This window comes from Humulus lupulus, chromosome 7 (genome assembly GCF_963169125.1).
Source record: "Humulus lupulus chromosome 7, drHumLupu1.1, whole genome shotgun sequence".
Classification (NCBI taxonomy): domain Eukaryota; kingdom Viridiplantae; phylum Streptophyta; class Magnoliopsida; order Rosales; family Cannabaceae; genus Humulus; species Humulus lupulus.
This window is the reverse complement of record NC_084799.1, coordinates 2,128,508-2,145,307: the sequence shown is the minus strand read 5'-3', so window position 1 is coordinate 2,145,307 and position 16,800 is coordinate 2,128,508. Positions and strand designations below refer to the sequence as shown.

General features: G+C 31.7%; 3 protein-coding genes across 10 annotated transcripts; 2 read left to right on the top strand and 1 right to left on the bottom strand.

The window, feature by feature from the left end:
- Positions 1 to 1,142: 1,142 nt before the first annotated feature.
- On the top strand, positions 1,143 to 4,702 carry LOC133790287 (uncharacterized). 8 transcript variants are annotated; one of them, XR_009873982.1, is made up of 6 exons: positions 1,143 to 2,978; positions 3,337 to 3,401; positions 3,508 to 3,560; positions 3,658 to 3,727; positions 3,944 to 4,049; positions 4,173 to 4,702. XR_009873982.1 is itself a non-coding variant. In XM_062227885.1 (2 exons), exon 1 carries the CDS (start codon positions 1,417 to 1,419, stop codon positions 2,962 to 2,964), a length of 1,548 nt encoding a protein of 515 aa, XP_062083869.1. In that variant the 5' UTR covers positions 1,143 to 1,416; the 3' UTR covers positions 2,965 to 2,978; positions 3,337 to 3,488. The 8 variants fall into 8 exon arrangements, 1 of the variants encoding a protein (XP_062083869.1); XR_009873983.1 differs by having other exon boundaries at positions 3,889 to 4,049; XR_009873981.1 differs by having other exon boundaries at positions 3,878 to 4,049.
- Positions 4,703 to 5,176: 474 nt separating this feature from the next.
- On the bottom strand, positions 5,177 to 8,623 carry LOC133790288 (probable plastid-lipid-associated protein 12, chloroplastic). The gene is made up of 11 exons (XM_062227886.1): positions 8,238 to 8,623; positions 8,090 to 8,143; positions 7,903 to 7,977; positions 7,639 to 7,758; positions 7,279 to 7,470; positions 7,088 to 7,171; positions 6,898 to 6,990; positions 6,334 to 6,387; positions 6,162 to 6,241; positions 5,970 to 6,077; positions 5,177 to 5,424 (listed from the first exon to the last, which is right to left on the bottom strand). The coding sequence occupies exons 1-11, from the start codon at positions 8,541 to 8,543 to the stop codon at positions 5,355 to 5,357; spliced, it is 1,236 nt and encodes a 411-aa protein (XP_062083870.1). The 5' UTR covers positions 8,544 to 8,623; the 3' UTR covers positions 5,177 to 5,354.
- A 3,127-nt stretch (positions 8,624 to 11,750) lies between these two features.
- LOC133789352 (peroxidase 59) lies at positions 11,751 to 14,533 on the top strand. The gene is made up of 4 exons (XM_062227204.1): positions 11,751 to 12,012; positions 12,458 to 12,640; positions 12,742 to 12,904; positions 14,007 to 14,533. The coding sequence occupies exons 1-4, from the start codon at positions 11,779 to 11,781 to the stop codon at positions 14,429 to 14,431; spliced, it is 1,005 nt and encodes a 334-aa protein (XP_062083188.1). The 5' UTR covers positions 11,751 to 11,778; the 3' UTR covers positions 14,432 to 14,533.
- The last annotated feature ends 2,267 nt before the right edge of the window (positions 14,534 to 16,800 follow it).

Sequence of the window (16,800 nt, the reverse complement as noted above, 5' to 3'; positions counted from 1 at the left end):
TGTGTAAAAATTAATATGTAAGAAAATTCATAAATGACCAAATTTACAGGGAAGAGATAGATAACAGAATTAAAATGTGACTATTTTAAGGGTTTTTCTTTATACATTTGGATAAGGGTTAAACTGAAATAGTCTATTTGTAAGTCACTACTTTTTTTTTATTATTATTTTGAGAATAAAGCTCTGTTATTATGATTGAATAAATACGCTACTACTTTATTCCTTCATAATTTTGTTGTGAGATAAAATGTTCCTTAAATATGCATAGTCATATCCATCAATCGTTCTCTAAGTGATTCCATTTCATAAAGAAAAATATGAGCAATACATTACATATGTATGAATTAACTGGAAATTTGAATTTGAGTTTTTATAAAAAAATATTAAGTTTTAGAAGACTATATAATTATATAAAAAATATTAAAAATTAATTTTTTTAGAAAAAAAAAAAATTTATCTAATGGTAGAGATATAGATTTTATTTAAATTATCAAGTAATTTGAGGAATTTTAAATAAAAACAAAAAAAAAATATGTGAGTAATGGTGTTACTATTATTATGTAAGTTGTTAATTTAATAATTTTTTAAAATAAAGCTAAGCAAACTTGCCACATTGCTTGCACCTAATATATATTTGTTTGTGAAAATACTTTCGCTTTAGATAATCTTTTGTTTTACAAAATATACTAAAATTAATCTTTCACTATCTGATTTTGATTTTTTTTTTAAATTAATAATCAATTTTAATTTTATTTTACTATAATTAATTACTAAATTTTTTAGCTTTAAAAATTAAAACTTAACATATGTATACTTTTTAAATGTCATGACACTTGGAGTAGTTTTCTTATTTCTAATTTACCCAGTTAAAATTTATTTATATCCTTTGCCACAAAAAAGAAAAAAGAAAAAAAAAAGAAAGAAAGTTAAATCCTTGCTTTTTAAAAAAAAATAAAACTTTGTTGGCAAAAAAAAAAAATTAATAAAAAATTAAATCCTGTAAAACCTTCCCTTCAAATCCGTGAGCAGTCGGTTGACACGTGTCACTATGCGTGTTTAATCTGAGCCGTGTATTATTCGGATACAGATCCAACGGCCAACCCAAGTCCCTTCTTCTATAAAACGAGCCCTAGGAACCGCCTAGCACTACTTTAACGGCAACAAAATAGAAATCAAGATTTGCCCAATTCTCTCCCACTTCTGGAGAGAGAAAGACAAAACAAACAGTCTGATTTTCCGAGAAAATTTTGGCAAAGATTTAGTCCAGGAAAAGTAAAGGCATAATTTCGATTCCGATCTTAAAATTTCACCTAATAACATTTTCGTTCTCGTTCTTTGCTTTCGAACTTTGATTGAACGCGCCGAAGATTAATTTTTAGGGTTTCAATTTGGGGGGGAAAGAAAATAAAAGAGAAAATGAACGATCAATCTCAGATGATGAATCAGGCCCAAATGATGGGTCTGAATCAATCGCAGATGATGAACCAGCAACCGCAGATGATGATGAGCCAATCGCAGATGATGAACCAGATACCTCAGTCGTCTCAGCCTCAGTTGATGAGTCAGTCGCAAGCCATGGCGTCTCAGATGATGACGGCGGGTCAGTCTCAACCTCCGATGATGAATAGAAGCCATGGCTACAAGGGTTGGCCTCAACAACAACAACAACAGCAACAGAAAAATCAGCAGAAGCAGCAACAGCCTTCTTTGGACCCGAGCAAGAAGTTTCAGAACTCTGCAAAGCCAAATTTCTCTTCTCAAAATATTGGAAGAAACAATTGGAAGGGAAAGAAGGGTACGGACAAGCGACTAGATCCAAGAAGAAACGAACCACTTGTTCTTCCTAATGCTTCCATGACCATGACTGGTGGTCCGAACAGTAGTGGCGGTGGCGGTGGAGGAGGAGGAGGAGGGTACAAACCCCCTACTCTTCACGAATTGCAGTCACAGAATCGATTAAAAGCGAGGAAATTCTACCCTAAGAAGAAGTTTAACAATAGATTTGCCCCTTATGCGCCTAGGAACACTACTTCTTTTATAATCCGTGCTAAGAAATCTGGTGGTATTGCTTCGTTGGTGTCTCCTTGTCCGGTGACACCGGCGGTGCTTCCAACGCCGATATTCTCGCCGTCTAGGGAGATTTTAGGCGATATGGCTAAAGAGGAGTGGGGTGTTGATGGGTATGGGTCGATGAAAGGGTTGATTAGGCTGCGTTCACCTGGGAATGATGATGAAGATGATGAGGAAGGTGGTGGGGGTTCGAGTGAGAGTGATGTAGAGGAACATGTAGAGGTGGAGAGGAGATTGGACCATGATTTGAGCCGATTTGAGATGATATACCCGAACTACAGTGGGATGGATTATAACAATGTTTTGGAGAATAGAGTGGATGATCAAGATACCCATATAGCTCAATTGGAAGAAGAGAATTTAACATTGAAAGAAAGGCTTTTCTTGATGGAGAGGGAGTTGGGTGATTTCAGGAGGAGGCTGCAGTTTCTTGAAAGGCAGAGTCATGCTGTGGTGGGAGATGTTCATGAAGAAGTGGTGGAAAATGAGTCTGATAATGAAAGTGAGGGAGGGTCGGGTGCCCCTGATATGTGTCTGAGTGGAAAGAACAATGAAGAAGTGATTGAATATATGTCTGGACAAGAAGGTAGCAGGGATTTTGATGGAGATTCTAAGGAAACTGAACGTGTAGGGGATGTTTCTATGGAAGAATTTGGACACCATGGAGGAGTGATTGTTAAGGAAAATGAAGTAAAGGGTGACATTGCTACTGCTGCTGCTGAGACCAAAGATGAAGATGAGGCTGCTAAGATGGAGGAGGTACCAGATGAAGCAATGACCGGAAACGAGGAGGAAGGAGAAGAAGAATTAAAGGGTAACTTGGCAGAGAAGAAGGAGGAGGAGGTGGAGATTACTACTTGCTCAGAGAAGAAGAGCATTGGTGACGGTGACTGATGTCCCGCATTAATGTAAGTCGCATCTTTGAACAGATAACCATTGGATTCGGAATATTTTGCTTTCGAGTTCTGGACATAATATGCATTTTGTTATGTAAATGAGGATTGCATGTTCTTTTGTTATGTCCTTAAAGAGAGGAAAGAACTGGCTTTGTTCTCCACATTCTACCTTAACAATAATGATAGGGGAATAAACAAACATGTAGGGTTTTGTTTTTTTGTTTTTAATTTCTCAGTAGGCTTGCATTTCTTGCTTTAAAGTTTTATATGAACCAATGAACCTTGTGAAATTGTAAGATCTATCTACTTAATAGCTATGATAATGTACTACTGATTTCTCCCTTTTTGTTTCACATGTCTTGTTTACAAGGCTTGGTACTTGGCCTGACCTGCATTTTGGGGTTAATGATTCTACTGGTGTTTGAATTATAAAAGGTTGTATTCCTGACATGGTGTTGTTTTACACTTCTATTGGTTTGGCTTTATGATCAATATACGGAAGACCTTAATGTTGTTTGTGTATATCTGTGTTTTTTTCTAGTCTGATTGATGGTCTGAGCAAGAAGAGCTTTTTGCAAGTTCTAGTTGAGGCTGGTAAGTAAATATGCAAGATTTTATCCAGGGACGAAACAGTCTCATTGAGAAATAATATTGGTCCTCTTTGCTAGTAACTTGATAATGTTGTTGCTAGTTGGATAAAATGGCACTTCGGATGAGAAGAAGGAGCAACAAAAGCTCAGGATCCTATGAATCAAACTGAAGTATGTTGGGACTCTTTAATATTTGCTTTGCCAATGTTGTCAGCTAATAAAATGACTTGGTTACTTTAACCAAGTTGTTAAAATACAGTTTTGCTGTCGAATTATTCATTTGTGCTTTGCAATTCTCTTCGATTCCAACATAGTATGTAGTTTATCTTAAGGAGGAGTATCATCATCTGAGAATGAACTGAAAACTTTGCTGTTTGAGATCTTCAGCATGAATAAACAGTGGGCAAATGAGTGGAAATCCATTCATTCATGCAGAGAAAGGTTTCGATGCATGGCGACAATTTCTTGACCTCTATTATGAGGAAAAAATGAGGTGGTCTTGTATTTTCTTGACCTCTATTATTTCATTCACTTGTCAACATTTTGATTTCTCGTATGTTTTTTTTAACATATTTTTGTTGTTGGAGTATGACCAAATCTACTCATATATTTCCAGGGAAACTGTGTGGAGGCAAATGATTGGCACTGCTTTGGAGGAAAGTAATATTCATCCGAGCAGCCATTAAAAGTCCTGGTTCAAATACAATATTTTACTAATTTGGGATGTGAAATGTTGGGCAATATTCTACAATATTCCTTGCTTTGATTATTAGACAATCTGATGATCTTGTAGATTTATTCTAGCATGTTAGTTAAGATTTTGATCCAAGTTATTCCTCATTGACTTGTCCAACCCTTCTTGTTTAGTAAGTTTAAGTTCATGCCTAGTAAAGCTAATTCTTCTCATAAAAAACTTGACCTAATTAAATTACTCTAATTAGATTGTGATATGTAGCGACTTGGTCCAACTTTTATTAAATTCCCATTTAGTCTAAAACTAGTTGTCGTGATGTACAAGTATAGGTAGGAATAAAGCTTGGTATATATGGTTGTACTCTAAAGTCGGCCCTAGATTTGTGTTTGGGGGCTACGGAACTACGAAGAAAAGATTATTGAATAATGTAATTTTGTGTTAAAAAAAATATATATATTTTTTTTATTAATTATTTGTAAATTACTTTTTTCGTTTAACTCATTTGTGAGATTTGCTTTGGAATCTTACGAAGCTTCATTGTATATTTGTTTTTTTGAGAGAGAACAAATTCTGCATGTACTTGACGTCGTTCTTCTTTGTCTGTTTAAAGTTATAAAAGAAAATAAACAAAACACTTTTTGCAACCTTGTGGCTCAAGGTATATTATAAATAAAAGGAAAAGAAAGAGAGATAGACTTGGGGTTCTTAAAGTTTAAACCCTTTTTTTCTTTTTTTTTAAAGAATCTTTAGGTGGGAAAGTTTCCTTTATGTCTTTTTTTGGAAAAATTATTATTCGAATTTTGGTGTTAGTGGTAGAAAATGTCCAAAGAAGGCTAACCTTATACCACACCTAGTCCCTGGACCAGAGGAAGGAGGTCTTTAACATCTTAAAGAATAAGGCTTGGACAGTTTAATATGACTTTCCAAACACAGAAAAAAGGGATTGGTATTGTGCTCTGAAATGTGACTACTTTCTCAATGTCATCCTTGGAATGAGAATGGGGTCAGTTTATGATACATGTACCAAATAATATCATGCTTAGCTTGGGCATGAAACTTCCTTTTATAATGTAATTTTACCTGGTCATTTTTGGTTTGTTCCCATCATGTGCGTAAATGAACGAAAATGATTTTGTTGTATCCTCGAGTGATTCTGATCTTGTCATCGCTATATCTGCATCAAAGGTCAATAAAAACAAGGACTCAAATAGTGGTTTCGTGATTATAATTTGAAAATCAATCTATACTCAACCCTATGATTGTAAATGGACAGGATATGAGTATTACTCTGACGAATACATATAGGGCCCCTTTTGATAATACTATTACAACCAAATTTAAAGAAACACATTTGTTAAATGGTCATCGAAAAAATTACAACTAGCACCGTAAATTTAAAAAAAATATGAAAAATACGAAATTTTACAAAAAAAAGATAACAGTTTGTTACATTTGCGATTACAATTTTCTGTAAATATTGTTTACAAAATTGTGGTTACAAACTTGTAAATTTTTGTTACAAAAATACTGTATTGACTTTGTTTACAAAAAACAAAGACTTCATATTTACGATTATGCCATTCTGTAATTTTGTAATTTTTTACCGATCTTGTATTTTTAGTATTTTTTTTTTAAAACCTCAAGTATTTTTGTGAATTTCCCTTAAAAAAATATGTATATATTAGAGAAATAATAATAATAATAATAAAGTGGGCTTACAGTAGCTCAAGGACAAACTTGCTTCCAAGCTCTAAGGGATACCCAAAGCCACCGGCCACTATGGCTGCATCATCTAAATTAATGTCGAATGTGTTTGTGCAAGACTTCCTGCAAACCAAAATTTGAGACTGTAAAATTTAGGAACAGAAAATGGTTTTACTCTCTGTTAGAATTAAATAATAGGAAACTTACACAATGGTGCCAACCACGGAAAATTTGAGTCCTAGCAAGATGTCAACCAAATACTTTATTTGACCGTTGTTCTTAACAATCTAATCACATCAGCAGCATGAGATTGTTTAGGAGCCAATTTAGTAAGTCAACAAAGTTACTCTAAATATGATAACCATTGTATTCATTTTACCTGCTTTCCCATTAGACCATTGGCGGCATTCTCTAACCAACTGTCAGTCTCTGTCTGCAACATAAAGTGAAAATTTTGGTATGGTACAAAAACTTGTTGGACAATATGAAATGGACACAGATTCAAATCTTCTGTTTTTATTTTTCCTGTCCCACCATTCAAGAGCAGTCAACTCATTTGTCAGACTAACTATAGCAAAATCACTCCTCTAAATACAAATGATGAAATGCTTTATCCTTCTTGCTATATCTATTTCATCTCGCTTTTACAATTATTCATTGTACGTATCTCTTCACAATTGTGTTCGTTTCTTTCTTTCTCCTAGCATTTATTATTAAAATGTAGTGAAGTCTATGGCACTTGAGACTGGCTTAAATGCAGGCTCAACTTTAAGTGATTGAGTGTGCGTAGTGAAGTCTCAATTTCTTAACCTTTTTCAGTAAAGTCCCTCCTATTCAGCTATGATACCAAATTTGTACTTTTCTATCTAACTGATGTATCTTTAAATGGACATATAATACATCACAACTAGCTTCTATGAATCCATAATCAACTTGAAATTACCTGTGAACTCCATATCATTTGCCATTCTCCCTCTTGAAGCTCTATTTCACCACTACCATTTTTCTTATATGTGGAGATAAGCTCATCTATTGCCTGCAGAAGCAACTTACTCAGATGATGATGATGCAGTAAATAACCATTACATTTCATTGCTTAACACAACTTGAAAAGGCTTACTTAGCAACATCACCTCTAAAACTCCCTTATCTGTAGATATGGCAGAGAGCAACTTTTGCCTGATTTCTGTTTTCTTTTGTAACACAAACGTGGTTCCCTGCACTACAGAGATATGTTCCTGGAGTCTTAGCCACACACAAGCAACTCGCGCTTCTCCGAATTCGAGATTCGATCAAAGTAATGAGCAATGAAGTTTCTATTTACCTTGTTTCCTCTTGAGATACGGAGATTCCCAGAAGGAGAGAGATATGTGGTATCTAACCATCCCTTTGCTTCATCTCCTAGAAGTCTAAATGGGACTGGATAAGGAACTTTGAATGGCAAAAACTTAAAAGAAAATGCTGCTCTGTCAAACTGAAAAAGTATTCGTTTTCCATCTTCGATAGAAGCTATTGCCTGTGTAATTAATTGGACGAAATACACATTAGGAGTAAAACAAGCCAAATATGAATTAGTAGCATTACAAATGCAAAATCCTTGATTAACAACAAACAACACAGTTCAATAATCATCATCACTTGAATTTCGATAAAAGATTGAGAGAAAGAAGACAAATATATATACCTCTACTTTGAGCTCACCAATGAAATCAGAGAACTTCACAATGTTGGACACACGAGGGTCATTTGATCGAAGGTACACCTCTTGAATTACGCTAAAGAAATCGACCCCAACAAATGTTCTCTACAGTAATAACATGATAACATTATTTGGTACAAAATTGAAGAACAATTCAAAATACGATACTCTTTCTTTGCCAAATTGGACTCTGTTCCTAAACGTTTTAGAATTGCTCATACATAAATTTTCATATTCTGAGGTTCTTACTTGGATTGGTGAGGCAGTTCCAGGTCTTGTGGTGAACATCAATTGCCATCGTCCTTCAATCAAACTAGAACTTGTCTGCACTTATCATCGAACACATAATAAGATTGTATGGATTACAAAGAATTATACATAAATTTATGTATAATTATACATATATATGTATATATACAGAGAAAAGATAACGAACCGGATCAGGCACACCTTTTAGACCTTCTAAAACCTGTACTGCTCGCTCCACATCCTGAAAACTCAATCCAGAATCACAGGAATATATATATAGAGAGAGAGAGAAGTAGAAGAAGAAGAAGACTATGGTGAATATAATGGTAAAGTACAGTGAGTTGTTGAGGAGAAGCGGATCGGCCTCGGCCTTGGGTTCCGACGAGGGCTTCAATGAGCGAATTCTCTTCTTGAGTAAAGGAAACCTGATCTTGCTCGTCCAATAGAGCGAACCGACGAGTCTGAATCAGCTTGCTCCGGCGACCAATTGCTCCGATCATGACAAGCGACGAACATTTCTCCAATGGCGGATGAGAAATTCCAATGGAGAATAATAATGTGGACTTATTCTTAGTAGTAATGGTTGGAGTTGGTGGCAGTAGTGTGGATGATGGAGCTGGAGCTCTGCAGAGAAGAGCCATGGCTGAGTTGAGGAGAGAGAAAGAGAGTAAGAGAGAGAGAGAGGGGTTTTCGTGTGGTTTGTATGGGTTTTATTGAATAAGAATCTTATTTTGGTTTGACGTTATCTCCTTTTTATCTTACTGCTTTTTCATTTGGCGCCATATATTGATACATGTCAAACGACAACATATGTTACGAACGACGTGTCGTTTTTTCATTTATGGACTTAAAACGACAATAGATATGAATTTTTTAGTGTCTCCTCCAAAATAAATATATAATTATTATGAAGAGATAAATGAGAAGAAATAGGGTTTATAACCTGATTGTGTTTAGTAAAATAGTTCAAATAGATTTTTGAATTCAATTTGGTCAAATTTTTTTAATTAAAATCACATATAATTTACCAAATTAACAATTTAGAACAAAAGCACAATTATCATACATAATAACTGTGTTGTCATATTAAATTTTTTTTTATCAAAATTGGATTTATATGTCTATCTGAACTATTTTCCAAAATAAAAGTTCTAAAAAGTAATTTGTCAAAATACAGAATTCAAACAAGTAATGAGACAAAACAGAGAATCCAAAAAGTATAAACCCGAAGAAATATAGCTAGAGGAGTGATCCTGCTCTTGAATGGAGGGAGAGGAAAAATAATAGGGATATTTGTGGCGAAAATACTTAAATTATTGTGTTTGTAGTACTTAAGTACCTAAATTATTTTTTTGGCGGCAAAAGTACATTTTGTCCATGTTTTGGTGCGGTTTAGTGTAGTTGTTTGTTTCACTGTTAAGTCAACCACCATGACTTGAAATTTACTTATAACTTTGGTACTTTCGCCACAAATATCTCTTAAATTAGGTACTTTCACTGCAAATATCAATTTAATTAGGTACTTTCACCTACGTGTCACAATCGAATTTAACAGTGAGAATTAACGGTTGTACTAAATTGTACAAAAACATAGACGGAATGTACTTTCACCGCTAAAAAAATAACTTGGGTACTTAAGTGCTACAAACATAATAAATTGAATACTTGAAGAGATTTGTATCCCAAATATCCCAAAATAATAAAAAGAAAAGATTTGTATCTATGTCCATATTTCATATTGTTCAACAAGTTTTTGTATCAAAATTTTCATATTCTTCTACTACAATTACATATTTAGAGAATAATTTCATAATCTTTCTTGACTCACTAATTTGCCTCCTAAAAAATCTTATTATGATGGTGTGACTAGATTGTCAAGAACACTGTGGTCAAATAAAGTATTTAGTTGACATCTTGCTCCCTTGGACTCACATTTTCCATAGTTGGCACATTTGTCTAAGTTCCTATTATTTAATTTCAGTCAATTACATAAAATACTATTTTTTTAGCAGTCAAATTCAATCCAATCCAATCTAATCTCGTTCAAGTTAGGGTTTCATCTTATTCTCTCATCAATCTACAGTCACTCATTTCTCTTTCATCCGCAGCTCCTTCTCCCTCTTTCTCCGTCCCAGTCTCTCCCAGGCATCCTTCGATTGCTCCACAGCTCAGGATAGGGACGGAGCTAGATACCCTAAAGTCGAGGGGGGCAAAATGAATAAAATAATTAGGAGATGCTAAAATAATATTTTTTTTTAAATTAAGAAAAAAAATATTAAAAAATCCCTTTACATGCTAATCATAGTTATGACTGGGAATTATTACATGTGAAAAATTGTTGGGTTGAAGATCAAAATGCCAAGGCTATCAAGTTGCACCTTCCAAGAATTATTGAATATCTTTATAATAAATTTGAGAAACGCTAAGGGGCACTACTGGTGCCCAACACCACAATGACGTGTCATAACGTTATTAGTGCAATTTAATATCGGGTCTCACACATTTGAATTTAATAAATATATGAGATATCGCTAACTAATAATAAATTATCACATTATGTGGTATCAGACACTTTAAAATGTCAAATAACAACACTTAGTAAATTTGAAACCCTATTCCTGAAAATATTCCCTTAATCACTTAAATTTATAAACATTTATATATAAATTAATTGGACACAGTTTGAAAAATGGTTTGTGACACATTTAAAAAAAAAAAACTATATACATATCACGTATACTCTTAGTGCTCTTTATCTATCTGATATCTATTTCCCAATACAATCAATCCATTATGCCTATATATACATACACATACATATATATATGGTTGACACTTGACAATATATATTTCTTAACGAATATGCAAGTGGTTAACCGAAAGGTCCTTTAGCTTTTACGTATATAAATATATATATAAGTACACGTGCCCAATATATACAATATATATAAGTATATATATGTTTTGATTCATGAACTTAATAAGTTTACTGCAAATTTTTGTCTTAATCTGATAACCATGAATCCACCAGTGCTCCATCATCCATTAGTTTCAGTTAAATCTTTTCAATATTCAATGTATCCATATATATATATATATATATATATATATATATGGAACTACTTCAATCCATTTTTATTTTGTAACATTGGTACATCTTTTTTTTATTTTTGGTACAGGATAGATATAATCTCAAATTTTTTTATTATATGACAGTATACATTGTAGATATTTAGAATCTCCTGCAAATTTTCAAGAAATTCTGTATAATTTACTAAGCCGAATTAGGGTTCAAACGATCAAATTTTACACGCATACGAAAAAAAAAGCACGCGTGCAACAGACAATTTAGACCTTATTTTTGGTATCATAATTTATTCAGAATTTCTTGAAAATTTGGAAGATATTCTAGATAGCTATAATGTATACCGTCATATAAAAAAAATTTAGGATTATATATATCTAGATGCCGAAAATAAAAAAAAAATGCAGCTATTTTGAAGAAAAAAAAAAGTGCAACAGTCGCACCCTATATATATAACATTATTACTTAATATTTAAGCCGCTAATCCCTTACTTAAATAAACTAAACCCACTGTACCGTAATTTGAGATAGTGCAATATTACGTTTAAACTTAGTTTTTTCTGGCAAAACAAGAGTCGTACATACCACCTCCACCACCTGGTCAGTGGTCACAGCCGCCGAACGTCACCACCACTAAGTTAAGCTATATCAACATGCATATATATAAATATATCTATATTTATATCAATTTAATCCTATTATAAATAAGTAGCAGTGGTTCTGCATTGTATTATATATACACAGCAAACTGTTTGATAAAATTAGTAACATTATATAGCAGTATATCAATAATGGAGAGAATGAGTGGGAGTGTGAAGACTAAGTTTTCTTTGGTTGTAGTGATTGTGACTTTGTTTGGGGTGTGCTTTGTTGGGTGCAGATCCCAACTGACCACAGATTTCTACAGCTCAACCTGTCCAAACCTCACCACAATCGTCAGAAAACAGGTCCTCAGTGCTGTCAAGAATGAAATGAGAATGGCTGCTTCTTTGATTAGGCTCCACTTTCATGATTGCTTCGTCAATGTGAGCTTCATATAATATAATATATAGTTTATGTATTTTTCATCCTCTTCTTCTTCTTTTACAAGTGCTGTCGTTTGTATTTTCTACGCCTCGACAAATTTTTTACAGTGTAAATTATAATCATTTAAGACAATAGTGTCAAATTTTCAAAAAAATTTAAATAATTTATAATGTCATGAACAATATTCAAACAGTAAATTTTTATACGTATATACAAAAAAATAAACACATGTGAAATATATTTGAACTATGTTTTCAATATCATAATTTATTCAAAATTTCTTGAAAATTTGTAATATGTTCATGATAGCTACAATATATACTATCATGTAAAAAATTTGGATTTATATAACCGTAAATAGAAAAAAAAATGCATCAATTGTAAAAAATGTAGATTCACTCCCATATTATATATATATATATATATGATATGATGTATATGTAGGGGTGTGATGCATCGGTTTTGCTGGATGGAGATGATAGTGAGAAAGAAGGGGCTGGAAATAAGAACTCAGCAAGAGGGTTCGATGTGGTTGACACAATCAAAAGCGCTGTGGAGAGTGAATGTGCTGGAGTTGTCTCTTGTGCTGATATTCTTGCTATTGCTGCCAAAGATTCTGTCGTTTTAGTAAGCTCTTCTTTCATTTTTAATTATCATCATATACATATATATATAGCTGGGATTGTATAAATATATATATATATAACATCAAAATATATATATGGCAGAGTGGAGGACGTCCATGGAAGGTTTTGCTGGGAAGAAGAGATGGACTAGTCCCAAACAAAACAGGAGCAGATAATCTTCCTGCTCCATTTGAATCACTCTCTGCAATTGCTACCAAGTTTGCCAATCTAGGCCTTGACATGACTGACGTTGTATCTTTATCAGGTATATATATCTATAATATATTAAGTCCATGCATGTCTTAGATTTTTTTATTTGTTTCAAATATGTGTGTTTCTAACAAACTTTTCAATTCTTTATTTCTTATATTATCTATAACTTATTGAATTTTGACTCTTAAAGATAGGTTTTATTATGTATAAAGTTGTTCATTAAGCTCATACTTTCAAGTGATCCAAAAACTAGAACAAAATAAAGCATAAAAATCTTATATAGCTAGAAATATAACCTAATTATCCAATATACTCTAAAATGCCTTTTTCTTCCAATTTAAATTATATAGAACCATACACAACATATATATATATATATCGTCAATGTGCACCTAAAATATGAGAAATACTAAAAAGGGCACGAGTGATATATTGCTACTAGTGCAATTTAATATCGGGAACTACACAATTTAAATTTATAATTAATACGGAATATCGCTAAACAATCGTGTAGAAACACCTGATGTGTTGTTCGACACCCAAATATAGCAACACTTCTAAAATAATATCTACCTAAACATTACATTGACAATCTAAATTTAGAGTTTTAAAAAACATAGTCACATCATCTAATATTTTGGTGCAGATATCGTTACTCTCATACTTACTAATATATATATATATGTTGAAATATAAATAAAATATGAGCATCATAAATGCACAAAATATATTCTACACAATCATGCTCACAATCAATCCAACAATACATTCTATTTAGGACATTAATTAGGCAATAATTAAAACATACCTTCCATATTTTCCATCCAATCTTGAGTCATTTCCACACTTTTCAAATCTGCCAAAACACATAAGATCGAGTGCAATAGTTTAGAGAAAGTCAACCAAGAGCAACCCTTCTATCAATTTCCCTACTACCACTCTATCTTATTATCTTCTTCATATTCACCATTAATATCCTAAGAGATATTATTGGGCTCTTGGGCCTGATAGGCCTAGTGATCATGGTAGTGGTGAACTAAAGCTTAACGAGTCAGCTTATAGTTATTTAATGTATAATTAACGGTTGTGATTATGGAACGTTTGAGATTATATCAGTGGACATAAAATTGTAACATATGTATGTGTATATGCAGGGGCTCATACGATTGGATTGGCAAGGTGTGCAACATTCAACAACAGACTGTTCGACTTCAACGAAACAGGGTCACCAGACCAAACATTGGAGACGAACATGTTGAGTGACCTGCAAACCCTATGTCCCTCCAGCGGTGGAGATGGGAACAAGACCACTGCCCTCGATCGAAACTCCACCGACCTATTCGACAACCACTACTTCAAGAACTTGGTCGCCGGAAAGGGCCTGCTCAGCTCCGACCAGATTCTGTTCACCGGCGATGCTGCGGCTAACGCCACCAAGAGTTTGGTGGAGAGCTACAGCAATAACCAGACTCTTTTCTTGGTTGACTTTGTCAAATCCATGATCAAGATGGGTAATATCAGTCCTCCTAATGGATCTGCCAGTGAGATTAGGAAGAATTGTAGAGTTGTCAATTCATAATCATGAATATTATATGAGAATGAATATGCATGCATGCATATGAATTTTCTTGCTTATTATTAAGTAATAATGTGTTACAAACCCTTATAGTGATGTACTATGCTTAATTATTAGTGAATAAAGAAAGAAAAATAAGAAAAAATAGTTTTTATATTTCCCTGGCAAAAAAGAAAAAAAATTCACTTGGTTTACTTAGGACATTCTAAGCAATTTCATACATATATATATATAGTTTTCTTAGTTTTATTTATATAATTTATTAATTATTTTTATTAAATTTATATTAACATCATATAAATTTTAAATAAATATATTATTTTAATTAAATAATTTATTTATTTTTGTTTAAGTTCGTGTTTGTTTTAATTTTTGAATTTGAGAGTGACAATAAAAGATTATATATTATATGTTTAATGTAATATTAAATATTATACGTGTATTTTAAAAGTTAAGTTTTTTGCTTGTTTTTTTAAAAAAGAAATTTGTTGCTAATTCACAATAGATTATATTATATATTTAATATGATATTATTCTAATAAAAGAGTTTAAGTTTAATTAAATTTTATTTAAGTTATAAAACGTATGATTTTATTATTTTTAAATAATTATCATTATAAAATATCTCAAAAATATCAAATTTTAATTTGATTAATTATTTTAAAATAATTATCATGGTAAAATATCTAAAAAATATTTTATCTTAATTTTTTTAATTATTTATTTTATTTAAGTTTAAGTGTTTATAAACTACCGTTAAATATAAGAATATTCTGTTAAAGTTAATATTAAAAAAATAAAAAACGTTAAAACTAAAAATATATTCTGTTAAAGTTAACATTAAAAAAAATAAAAACCGTTAAAACTAAAAAATTTCATTATCTACACACTTATTATAGAGAAGAGATACTACAAGTCTAACACAATTCGACAATTCTCACGGTTGACAAGGATTGACACAATTGATACTACAAAATTTAATAAAGAATATATGATAAAAATGAAATAATTAAATAATTTATATATATAATAAATTAATCATTTTTATATAAATAAAATAAAATAAACATAAATTTAATAAATTAATTTAGATTATTTTTAGAACTATTTAATCAAATAAGCTAAATTATTTTCATTATATTGATTACCTATTTTTTACCCATTAATCAAAATAACAATTTTCATTAAACGAATCGAAAGTTGATAATTCGAAAAAAACACGATTATAAGGTCTGGTTTAGTAAGGCTTTTCAAAGAATCAAATTTTGGGCTTTTAATTTTTTAAAAGTTATTATTAGGTAGTATGGTTTCTTAGGATTTTGAGTTTTTACTTTCATTAAAAAAAAAAAGGTGTTTTAGCTGCAGCCACAAATAATATATAGCTTGGTAAGAACACTCACAATAAAGCTAAAAATATAGAGCACTAAAATTCTTCTCCATCAGCTTCCTATAATAGCTAATGCATAATAACTAAGTTCTTATTTTATTTAAATAAATAAATAATATCTTAAAATATAATATTTAAATATTGTAAAGAAAAATTATAGAGAAGTCGATAATGTTGTAACATAAAACTTTGAAATAAAATTTAAAAAATAGAATTTTGGAAGTATTTCGAATGATAGAGTAGATAAATTGTTGGGAGCGCTTTAAGAAAGTGCTTTTAAGAAGTCAAAATCATAAAACCATAAGCAAGTCCAGCCAAGCAGTATATATAATAAATCGTACGAAAGTATATATACTACCCGCCAAGCAAAACTATAGAGTTATGAACTAGATCTTTTTACATATTAAATTGAGTTTATACTTTTTTGGACCATGTGTTTTTTCTCATTACTTGTTTGGACCCTGTATTTTGACAAATTACTTTTTGGACCCTATGTTTTATAAAATGATTAAAATAGAACTCTAAACTCAATTTTGATGAATAAAAAATTAAATATAACAACACAGTTTTTAAGCAGAATGATTATATTTTTGTTCTAAATTATTAGTTTGGTAAATTATTTGTAATTTTAATTGAAAAAACATTGACCAAAATCGGGTTTAGGGTTCTATTTTAACCATTTTACAAAACACATGGTCCAAAAAGTAATTTGTCAAAACACAGGGTTCAAACAGATAATGGAAAAAAACACAGGGTCCAAAAAGGTATAAACCCTATTCAATTATGAGCATTTTTCTAAATAGGAATAGATCTCATATCATATTTTAATGAGTGTTGTTATTTGATACTTTAAAATAGACAACACCAAATGAGTTATTATCTTGAATGAGACACGATATTGAATTACACTAATCACGTGTATCATATGCATTCTTATATTGTTTGGGAGTACTGTACCCTTGACAATACTAATATGTCGATTAAA

What these genes read in the sequence shown, in the direction of transcription:
- LOC133790288 (XM_062227886.1), bottom strand. Translation starts at nt 8,543, where the DNA reads ATGGCTCTTCTCTGCAGAGCTCCAGCTCCATCATCCACACTACTGCCA. An exon ending in TTGGTGAGCTCAAAGTAGAG is followed by an intron (nt 7,471 to 7,638) that starts GTATATATATTT and finishes TTAATTACACAG; the next exon opens with GCAATAGCTTCTATCGAAGA. An exon ending in ATGGTCTAATGGGAAAGCAG is followed by an intron (nt 6,242 to 6,333) that starts GTAAAATGAATA and finishes TGATGTGATTAG; the next exon opens with ATTGTTAAGAACAACGGTCA.
- LOC133789352 (XM_062227204.1), top strand. Translation starts at nt 11,779, where the DNA reads ATGGAGAGAATGAGTGGGAGTGTGAAGACTAAGTTTTCTTTGGTTGTA. An exon ending in TTCATGATTGCTTCGTCAAT is followed by an intron (nt 12,013 to 12,457) that starts GTGAGCTTCATA and finishes ATGTATATGTAG; the next exon opens with GGGTGTGATGCATCGGTTTT. An exon ending in CCAAAGATTCTGTCGTTTTA is followed by an intron (nt 12,641 to 12,741) that starts GTAAGCTCTTCT and finishes TATATATGGCAG; the next exon opens with AGTGGAGGACGTCCATGGAA.
- LOC133790287 (XM_062227885.1), top strand. Translation starts at nt 1,417, where the DNA reads ATGAACGATCAATCTCAGATGATGAATCAGGCCCAAATGATGGGTCTG.